Genomic DNA, 10,652 nt, shown 5'->3' with positions numbered 1-10,652 from the left:
AATCACTGTCCTCATCCTCCACCCTGTCTCATCCCAGCTGCCTGCAGCTCCCCTCTGCAAGTCAAGGCAACATCCACGTGGAAGCAAACCATTTTATTCTTGCAATTGTGCTGAAATGGTGGCTACAGCTGTTAACTGTGTTTCAACCAAGCCCTGTGGCTCTTGAGCTGCTCTGGTGGCCACTGTGCAGGGGCAGTACAAGGGCTCTTGTCTGCAGCCACATGTTTTATTGGTAGAACATCTTTGTTTCCAGCCTAGCACTAGACCTGGTCCTATACCTCAGGTTGATTTGCTGCCTGGAGAGCCCTGGATTCTTAGATAGTGTTGAATGTCTTGGGAAGAAAAGGTCACCTTCCAGATGGGAATGTCTATACCCAAAGTAAGTCACTCATTGCCACCTCCTCAATTCCCCTTGGAGGGAGCACGTTCTTTGTGGAGAACTCCAGCTTCCAGCTGTAGCAGCATGAAGATTTCTATCCCTTAATCCTGTGGGCTGGTGACCTGGCGCATTGGGCAGGCAGGAGCTCCTACCTCATGAACGACCTCCTGCCAGTCCGGAAGAAGGACTCGATCTGTTCCAGGGACCTGCCTTTGGTTTCTGGGACACAGCAGCCTGTAAATAGGAAGTTCCCAGCACAGATGATGGCGAAGAAGAGGAATGGCACTTCGAGGCCGAAGTTTTCCTGGGAAGCGGGACAGAAGGCGGACGTGAGCGGGAGCAGCGAGGCTTTGATGGGGCACACACAGACGTCCCCTTTGGGGACATACCCACCACGACAGGCAGGAAGAACCGGGTCAGCATGAAGGCGGTCAGCCAGCTCACGACAACACAGAGGCCTGAGGCCACCCCGCGGGCTTTCAGAGGGAGGATCTCCGACATCAGCAGCCAGGTGATGGGACCCCAGCCCATGGCGTAGCCTGGAGGGGAGCAGGGCTACGGTGAGGCTGGGGGGGCATTGAAACACATTGGGGGCTACAGAGGAGTCCTGTGCAGGCCTGCTCTGGTTCCCACATCGTTTAGCCAAGTTCTTGTCTGTCAACACCACTGTTCAGAAGGGCATCCAAGGTCCTTTGAGGAAAGAAACTCCCAGGGATGTCCATCTTCCTTCCAATCCTGAGCCCAGACCTCTTCACCCTGCCCTAGACCAGAAACATCTCACCCAGCCCTGTGAGGTGGGTGCCAGGCTTTCAATCTCTGCACCTACCCATTATGAAGAACATGGTAGCCAGGAGGGGGATGAGGGTGATGTAGTTCATCGGCTGAGCTTCGTGGCTGGCCAAGCTCACCAGGGTCTCGTTGGTGGTGGTACCATTAAGGGAAGATGATGTGAAGTGGACATAGAGCCCCATGGTCAGGTTTGAGGCCAGCATGATACCAGCTGTGGAGAGAGAAAACAGCATGGTGGGGAGCGATGGGAATATGATTCCCATCCCTGTGCTATGGCAAAACTCGTGGAAATGCTTCTGCCCAGGAGCTGAGCCACCATCAGAGCAGAGAGGCCACCATCAGAGTCCTGCGTGGATCAAGTCACCACTGCTGCCAGCCTGCACATTCCTTGGACGTCCTGAAAGGAGAGGTGCCCTCGCACATCAGTGCAGGAACACGTACCTGATACAAAGAGCAGAATCTTCCTCCCAGCTTTATCCATTGACACGGCAGCAATCGCGACTGAGAAGAGGCGAATGAGTCCGACAAGAGCTGCATCATATTCTGGTTTCTGCAACGGCAAAATCAGTGGGGAAGCTGAGATGGGAGATCCATGGGACCAGCAGGTTTCTACAGGCTTTCGATTAACTCTGGCCAGGGACTTTGTCAAAGCTAAACACTGAGCTCCTTCCTTCAACGGCCAGAGTCCAGACAAGAGCAAACTGCAGCTTAGAGGAGAGGAAAGTGAAGCTATGGGGCTGTCCCTGCTCCTGGGCATCATGCTGCCTTTCAGGCACTGGGTTCTTGCTCCTTGCTGCCAACCAGGTGCTGTAAAAGGGGCTGCAAAGTGGGAGTCTCACAGCTACAGCTGATTTGGAGCATCTGGCAGGAGTCGCTGGTGATGGGGCAGTCTGTGCTCAGTCCAAACCCCAGCGCTCACCAGAATCACAGAGGTTTTCTTGAATATTGACTGCAGGTACACGAGGACACAGGTTACTCCAGAGAGCTGCTGCAGGAACCTCATCAGCACGGAGATCAAGATGGGCTTGTAAATGAAAGGATGCTTGATCTCTGCACAGGAGATCCGCCTGCTCTAGAGGACACAGAGCCAGAGAGTTGAGCATTTTACAGTTTTACAGATTCTTACAGTTTTCATGTTACTTCTCCCTCATGCTGGAGGTGAACCCTTTCCTCTCCTCACCTGCTTCCTCATGCTGTCCTTAATCTGCTCGTACTCCTGGGCATAGTCCGTGTCCTTGCCCCGGAGCCAGCACAGCGATGCCAGGGCTTCGTCCTCCTTCCCCTGGGAGAGCAGGAACCGGGGCGAGTTGGGCATGAAGCAGAGCAGGGTGATCATGGCGAGCACCGGCACTTCCCCTGCCACAGCCAGCCAGCGCCAGTCCAGCACCAGACCTGCGGGAGCCGCATCGAGGTTACGGAATCACAGAATGGTTGAGGTTGGAAGGGACCTCTAGAGATCAGCTAGATCTAACCTCCCTGCTTGAGCAGGGACACCCAGAGCACGGGGCACCCGGTTGCATCCAGGTAGGTTTGGAAGACCTCCAGAGAAGGAGACTCCACAACCTCTCTAGGCAGCCTGTTCCAGGGCTCTGGCACCCTCACAGCGAAGAGTTCTTAGGAGTGGAGCGATCCTGTCTGGACCAACCTTGGAGGATGATTTCTTAGGCTCTCGCACCCACCTTGCTAAGATGGTTGCTAAACCCTTCCTCTTCCCCCAAACCAGCTTCCTCCCCTCGTCGTGGAGATACTTGCCCAGCGCATACAGGACGAGGGAGCCCAGCACAGCCATGATCTGTGGGCAGGCGCCCAGCAGGCCCCGCACGCCGGGGTGGGAGATCTCTGAGATGTAGACCTGCACGAGGACAGAGCCCGCTTACCAGAGCTGCAACCTCCGGCCACCACCGGCCGTGTCCATCAGCTCTGCCACCACGGAGAGACCTGATGGGGTCTCCAAGCCCTGTGGGTCACCCAGGGACCCCGGTCCTTCTGCTCCAAACCCAATGGGTCAACCCAAGCTGGTGGCACCAGGTGGTCTGGGCTTCCCTGCCGAAGCCCCTTCATCGTGCAACACTCGGAGCTCTCCAGCGGCACCTTCGGACTCTGCTTACGGGAAGGACATTGCTCAATTTGTGCCTTGCCCTCTGCCCACAACGTGAGGTCGATGCTCGAGGAGGAAACTGCTGAGAGGAGGAACGAGGCCGGGAACCAGGACCTGCCTTCCACATTTTGCAGAGGGGGAAGGAGCCCAGCACCACCACTGCCCTCTCGCCCTCTGCACGGCACAGGACGCCGTCCTGTCACCCATAGCACAGCCCCAGCCTCGAAGCTCTGCTGATGCCTCCAAAAGGGCTGGATGTTGAGGTGCCACCTCATCCCACCCCACGGAAAGCCCTGGGACGCTCGTTACCGGGATGGACGCGGAGGTGATGCCGCCGGCGAAGCCCGTGAGCACTCGCCCCAGCAGCAGCATCCAGACGCCCTGCGCGCTGCCCATCAGCGCGTAGCCCACGGCGGACGGCACGGCCGAGAACATGATGCTGAGCTTGCGGCCCAGGCGGTCGTTGAGGACCATGGTGCTGAGGCCTCCCGCGGCCGCCCCCAGCGTGAACACCGACTGCGGGAGACACGGGCACACGGATCGTGGCGTCGGGACCGTCCAGGACCCCTGTCCCCTTAATGGGGAAAACACCCTTTCTTACCCCAAACCAGGAGGCTTTGTGTGGGTCCAGCGCCAGGGCCGGCACGGGATACGCCTCGAGGACGGGGATCACGGGCGACGGGTAAACCAGGGCGAAGCCGAAGCTGAAGTTGCCCAGGACCGCGGCGAAGGCGGCCAGGTAGAGCCGCTTGTTGTGGAGGCTGCTGCGGAGGGAGCGAGCGGCTCGGGGACGCCCGCCCCGTCACACGCCCGCTCCGCTTTGCCGCCTTCCCCAGCCCTGCCCTTTCCAAGGCTCCCGCGGGGATTTTCCTGGGGAAGGGCCCTCTCCGAGCCGCGAGGGCGAGCGCTGGAGCCCGCTGAGCCCCGTTGCCGCTTTGCAGCCCGACAAGCCAGGGCTGACGAAAGCAGAAGTTGGAGCGGGTGGCATCCAGCTGCCTTCTCCTCCCACGCTCCAGTCCGGATGAGACCCCAGCTCCACGCATCTCCATACCCACCATGGGGGTTCAGAGGGGTGCAGAGCTGCCTCCCCAGCCCCAGCTTCCCCGTGGGACACTCGCGGCCGCCGGCACCAGCTCTTACTCCAGGTACTCCTTGTCCAGCCTCCTGGCAGCGCTCCGGGGCAGGGTCCGGTACGTGGAGCTGGGATTCCTCAGCAGGGGCTCCCGCGCGCTCGGCTCCATGGCGCTGCGGGGAGCGCTGCGCCCCGTCCCACTGCTTCCTCCCTGCGCGCGGAGGAAGAGGCAGCCGAAAGCGAAAGGGGAGAGGCAGCAGCGACGTTGCTTAATCTGAGAAATCTGTGCCTTGTGCCCCACCAATGTCTGCAGAGGAAGCTGGTGGGGCCGGAAAACTGGTGCCCAGAGCGCCTCGGGAAAACACGGTGCCTCTCGGGGCTCCCGGCAGCCCCCTGGGACCCACACTCCTGCAGTGATGCTCCTTGCAAAATCCTTCCTGCTCCCAGAAAAGTCGCCTTCCCAGTCGCTCCTCTCCCAGTTCACGCCAACCAGGTCAAACGCTCCTGCTTTTCCCTGGGTTGAGCTGCATCCACGTTGCCTCGGTTGGACTAGGTGATCTCTAGAGGTCCCTTCCAACCTTAACCATTCTGTGCTGCGCCAGTGAAGGGTTTTGGGCAGACCTGAGAAGAGGAAGTCGAGAAGACAGCGGAAAACCAGACCTGGAGAGTGAGAGAGGGCTGGGAAGAGGGATCAGGTGCAGGAGCCTGGCAGTGATCCTGTGCTAGGAGCAGCTGCCAGGATGCACAGGAAAGTGGGGGATCCACTAGCTTTATGCTCAGGTTTGGTTAATTTTAATTAATTTTCCCCTAACTTGCTGCTATGCTCCTCTGTTTCCCATCACTAACCTCAGTCTCCAGCACTTCCAGGACCGCCTGGCCCCTTCCTGCCCTGGGAAACGCAGGGATGAAGCCAGCGCCGCTGGGCAGGGCGGCGAAGCGGGACCCGCCGCGCTCTTCCTTCCCCGGCACCGCCTGGTTCCCCCTGCGCCGCCAGCCAGGGCCGCATTTAGCACCCCAGGCACGCGGGGGATTTCGGCTGACTCAGGCCCTCGGGGCTGGGATTTCTCTGACGGAAGAAGGTCACAGCACGAGGGGACTTTATGGGGACAGGCCAGCTCATGTGAGACCTTCCCAGGGCTGCGCTGGCACCAGGGGGATGTTGCGAGGGTCCGTGCCGAGGAAGCGGCGCCTTCAGCCGCAGCGGGATCCTCCACGGAAGGAGATCCCACCTCACCAGTGGCAGTGACAGGTCCCTCCATCCCCTTCCATCCCAGGTCTCCTGGTGGGAGGTTGAGGCCAGGTAAGTGCTGGGCAGCCGGGGGGCTTCATGCGGCCGGTCCCTGCTGCAGCTTTCCTTGGAGCAGCACTGCAAAACCCTCTTGCTGTCTTGCTGCCTCAGCCGGTATTTTGCTCCCTGGAAACCAGAGAGGAAGGTCCATGCTTTGGGAGCCTGGCACCGTGCACCCGTGGTAGGAAATCCCTTGGGATGCTGCTGCTGGAGCTGCTGGGACACAGGGGAAAGGGAGCAGCGCTGGCTCGTCTTCCAGCTGCCGCTTCCGTCTGGGGTAGGGAACGGGTTGGAGAGCAGCCCTCACTGCCGCAGCTGGATCCCGCAGCGCTCCGCGGCTTCGGCGGGGATTTGTCGACCGCTTGGAGCAGGAAATTACTTCGTGTCTTGGAAAAAACTCCAAGCACCTGTACGGATGGAAAGCACATGGGGATTGGGCGGCGCAGCGGCACTCGCGTTGGGCAGCCGCGACCGTCTCTGTGCTGGATCTTGGGAAGCAAAAGCAGCTCCTGCGCTTCTCCTATCTCTGCTGCACTCTGCAGGGCTCCAGGCCCTGCAGTGCCAAGTGGGAAGCAACAACAAGCGGCTCCGGGGCTGCTTTCGGGGGCAGTTTGGTTGTGCCGGGAGCTGCTGGCTGAAGGCTCCAGCTCCGCAGGCTCTTCCTCCTCCTCCGCCAGCTGGGCGGTAGGTCATGAGCATATGCAAAAACCCAGGCTGCATCAAAGCCGCTTGGCATCTTAACTGGCCCCATTCATAAATTAATTTCTCCTCGTCTTGCAAGGGAAGAATCAGTCACTCCTCGAGGCCGTCCATCTCTATCGCTCATCTGGCCACATCCTTCCATAAAATCCCCCCCTCGGAGCTGGTGGTGGCTGGGTCAAGATGCAAAAACACTTAGTGCCCACGTCGAGCTCCACACACACCGGGGCTGGGGGCAGATGGTGCCTGGTGGGATGTTTGCCCAGGTCACCGGGCAGGATTTTTCCCTCTGTATTTCCCTGCTGCCCATGGCAAGGCTGGGGCAAAGCTGGAGCCCAGCTAATGGGGAGCAAATGTGGCCCTGGGGCCCCATGCAAAATGATGGATTTCGGGGGGACAGTGGGTCCTAGTTGTGCGTGGTCTGGGGACACGAAGGGACAGCTACACCTGTCCCCTCTGGCCAGAGCTTCCAAGGGAGTGATGGCTTTGCAAAACGAGGCTGCCTTTGCAAAATGAGGCTTTGCAAAATGAGGCTTGCAAGACGGGGCTTTGCAAGACGGAGCTTTGCACGTCCTGCTCCAAGCTGTACATCAGCTGGTGTGACTGGTCACTGCTGCTCGCCCTTGGTCCTGGGCTGGCGTTTCCAAGCAGACTTGCAACTCTGCTGTTGGAGCCCTCAGCCCGCTCCCCCTTCCCGAAAAAACTCAGCACCTTTCCAGGCTGCCAGCTGTTTATTTTGCTGGACGCTGAACTTGCTGAAATGTCTCGCGGTGGCTGAAACGATGCAGAGTAGAAGAACAGAGCCTGGCAGGCTGCATGGTGAGTGGAAAATAGCTTTTTTGGGGCTTTCTGGAGTTTGAAGCTCTGATGATAGATGTGCATGCAAGGCATGGTAATAGCTCTGTAAGTACCAAAGCACAGAGCAAAAGAACAACGCTGTCTAATAGCCTGAGAAATGAACGTGGGACGGGATCCGCTCCGCTCCGACAGCGGCGAGGGCTGCGGTGGGGAATGATGAAGTGCTGTGGGGCTCGGGAGCTGAGTTTTATATTGGTTTAATGTATTGGAAAATAAGCGGTACAGCCAGCCTCTGAGAAGAACGTGTTTGCTATGCATGTGTTGCAAAAAAGAGCCTCTTGTCCCCAAATGGGGTGGGAGCAGGAGGCTGGGATCTGGAGGGGGGTCCCTGGCTTCTGTGAAACTGATGGAAAACTTGGGAAGCTGCCGGAGGTAGAAGCTGCTCTGGGCGGAGATGCTCCACGAGCAGGGAGCAGCAGATCCCAAGGGTGGGCGAAGCTGGGCTCCATGCAGCAGCTGTGCCTCCGGCTGGCACGTTTGCAGCAGAGGGCAGCACCGGCGCGGAGAATGCGCCGCCGCCGTCCTGCATCCCGCTCCGCATCCCACACCGCATCCCGCGCTGCGTCCCGCGCTGCATCCCGCACCGCATCCTCAACTGAACCGCGTGGGCAGCTTCATCGCAGCCTGGGCTGCACCGGCGGGGTTCTTCCCTGCCGGCACCCTTGACTGGTCTCTCCTCAGGGAAGCTGATTTTCCTTTGTGGGGAGATATTTTGTGGGGATATGTGTGGGCTGGATATTTTTCTTCCTTAGGACACAAGTCTCCCCACAAATTCCTAAGCACTCTGTTCCCTTCTCCTTCCTTAATATTTATAAATACACAAATATATATATATATAAAGCAAAACACGTAATTTCTCTCATTTAATATGAGCTACCTGCATCTCTTAGGCTGCTGACTTTACCAGTATCCCCGAGGTGAGAGCTTTGCTGCAGCGACAGGTTGGATCAGCGACACTCCAAGTGATACGGAATGGGTCATCCCATTCCCGACCCCTTCTGCCATCCTGGGGCCTGTGGTCCTCATGTGCATTTGTTGTTCGTTATATTTGGGGCCTGAGATCTTCGTCTAAGGGGGAAGATGGCAGAAAGCTGCCAAGCAGGAGGATAAAGGAGCCTTTTATAACCCCATTTTTTTTCCTAGGAACCTTTTAACCCATTTATCCTTCTGACGGAAAACCTCGTGGCTGAAATTTGCAGTGGAAGCAGAGACCTGAAAGAACATTTCTGCTCCAGCAGCGATCTGCTAACAGGATCATCTCGGTACAGGCACCTTGAGCAGCTCTGGAGCATCACCAGGCAGGTGGTAATTTATTTTATTGGCAAAGCATCCCTTCCTTATCCTGGAGTATCCTCCAATGCCCTGTCTTAGGTTGCTTTATGGCCCCAGGTCTCTGGAAGTGGCGCTAAATCCTGTCACCTCCTCTTGAACAAAAGTTCTCTTGAGCTGCAGAGCAATGAGCTGCAACTGAGGCTTCAGCAGAGGGTGTTGCTGCAAAAGCAACGGCATTTTACTGCATTATGTGTTATTATATGTGTTAAAAAAGCAATTGTCTCTATGGGGAGGGGAGGTTCAACCTGCTGCTTATGCCTTGTTCCCAGATCCCGGTGTCCTGTCCGTGTCTGGAGGAGCCGAGGACGTTAGAAACGCGAGGAGAGGGAGCACGAGGGTCGGGAATCGCCGTGTTTGGGTTTCTCAAACGTGCGCACGAAAACACTGTGTGGTTTTCTGACAAATTTGAACCAGCGCTGCTCAATTCCCTCCAACATTGCTACTGTTGATCTAGCAGACTGTAAAGCATTTATTGGAGTTGCTCGAGGCGAACTTAAGCATCTGTGGAATAACAAGTCCAGGAAGTAATTGCATCCACAAGGAAAATATTTTTATGTATAATTCAGCGACCCATTTTATAAACATTGTGGTTCCACCTTGGATTTTTTTTTCCCTTTTTCTTTCCCCCCTCTGCAGCCGCCTCTATCCCAGCCTCCGAGGTCGGCAGGACGCGGGATTGCGCCGGGTGGAGAACGGGCTCTGTTTGAGGATGAGACATTTGCAGCCCCCGAGGCACCAGCGCTGGCCGTGGTGACACGGGGATGGGGACCGCGCTCCAGGACATGCCGATCCTTCCCATCGGATTCCTCCTGGCCCCCGGGATGCTCTGAGACGGGGTTTTCCTGGCGGTTGACGGGAAGGGCAGGAAGCGCTGTTGCACTTGCTGGGATGCTGTTTTGGGAGGGTTTTGGGTGTCGCTGGGCAGTGGGAACGCTCTGCTCCTTTGCACTGTCCTTGGGGCAGGGGGAAATGGGCTTAAAAATAGAAAAACTGAGCAACTGCCACCTTTGAGCTTCTGATTCCTTATAGAAATGCTTTAGGCAACTGAAAGCCATGAAGAAATTCCCAATTCTTTTTTTTATATTATTATTATTATTGCCTGAAAAAGTAATCTGGGTTTCACTGCTATGCACTGGGGAGTGGTGGTGCCCCTGCCACCTCCCTCTCCTAAACACGAAGTTCTCCTTGGTCCCAAGCATGATCCACCAGCAGAGCCTGCAGGGAAGCGGTCAATCCTGGCACATCCTCCTCTTCCCACTGGGAAAACCCTCCAGGAATGAAACAAGGGGTTTTCTTAAAAGCATGGAGCTGCTCCAGGGGGATTTACCCAAAGATCAAGCCATAAAGCGCCTTAATAAAACCTGGCTTTGCGCCGGGGTCGTCCCCGTGGGCAGGACAGCGAGCGGGGGCACCCGGCGCCTGAGCAGGGTTCTTTCTTAGGCTGGATCTGGGGTTTTTGCCATTGAACAGTGAACCTTGACTCAGCCAATATCCACAACACGCAGCCCGGGCCAAAGCCGGCTGTGCCTCCCGGTACCACAACAGCTGTTTTTCTTGCTAAAATAGGACATTAAATTTTTCTGGACGGCTGGACGCTTCCTTGATGAGAAGTGGAATAAGGGGCTATTTTTCCTCTCTCTCCTTTTCCCTCCTCTCTGCTTTGTCTGGCGGGTCCTGGTGCCGCCCTGGCTTTGTGTTCGGAGCCCCTGGCACCCTGGGAGCTGCCGGGGGATCCGCTGCACGGAGGGAGCCATGGAAGGGGCTTTTCCCGGAGCGTGTTGGTCTTGGGGTATTTTTGCATTTCCTTGCAGCTTCCCCGGAGAAGGGGCTGGATGGGGGCTCCCGAGGCGGGATGTTCCTGGAGGAGCCGGCATCCGTGCAGCCCTTTGCCAGGCAGATGCGGGTGCGATGCTCCCGCCTGCTGCCGCACCAGGATTTGGGATGGGGGGACCGGGATGGGGCTTTGCTCCTTCTTACAGACCAGCTTGATTTTTCAGGGGAAACAGAGGGATTTTCAGACATGGGGACGGGAGAACCACAACAGGATGAGGTTTTCCCGACTCTCCCATAGCCCCTCTGCAGCCGGGGCGCCCTCCAGCCGCTGCAGGGCCCCCATCCATCCATCCATCCATCCATC

The 10,652-nt window shown here is 57.4% G+C and overlaps 1 protein-coding gene across 1 annotated transcript; it reads right to left on the bottom strand.

Moving 5' to 3' along the window:
• Positions 1 to 130: 130 nt before the first annotated feature.
• SLC2A6 (solute carrier family 2 member 6) lies at positions 131 to 4,537 on the bottom strand. Its single transcript, XM_026049404.1, has 10 exons — positions 4,407 to 4,537; positions 3,868 to 4,030; positions 3,576 to 3,782; positions 2,921 to 3,020; positions 2,349 to 2,560; positions 2,088 to 2,240; positions 1,610 to 1,718; positions 1,206 to 1,379; positions 773 to 918; positions 131 to 683 (listed from the first exon to the last, which is right to left on the bottom strand). The coding sequence occupies exons 1-10, from the start codon at positions 4,505 to 4,507 to the stop codon at positions 528 to 530; spliced, it is 1,521 nt and encodes a 506-aa protein (XP_025905189.1). The 5' UTR covers positions 4,508 to 4,537; the 3' UTR covers positions 131 to 527.
• Between the last annotated feature and the right edge of the window lie 6,115 nt (positions 4,538 to 10,652).

Source organism: Nothoprocta perdicaria, unplaced genomic scaffold (assembly GCF_003342845.1).
Source record: "Nothoprocta perdicaria isolate Ctin4 unplaced genomic scaffold, notPer1 scaffold_6, whole genome shotgun sequence".
NCBI lineage: Eukaryota > Metazoa > Chordata > Aves > Tinamiformes > Tinamidae > Nothoprocta > Nothoprocta perdicaria.
This window is presented reverse-complemented; position numbering and strand designations above follow the sequence as displayed.

What these genes read in the sequence shown, in the direction of transcription:
- SLC2A6 (XM_026049404.1), bottom strand. Translation starts at nt 4,507, where the DNA reads ATGGAGCCGAGCGCGCGGGAGCCCCTGCTGAGGAATCCCAGCTCCACG. An exon ending in AGGACAGCATGAGGAAGCAG is followed by an intron (nt 2,241 to 2,348) that starts GTGAGGAGAGGA and finishes TGTGTCCTCTAG; the next exon opens with AGCAGGCGGATCTCCTGTGC. An exon ending in AGAAAACCTCTGTGATTCTG is followed by an intron (nt 1,719 to 2,087) that starts GTGAGCGCTGGG and finishes TTGCCGTTGCAG; the next exon opens with AAACCAGAATATGATGCAGC.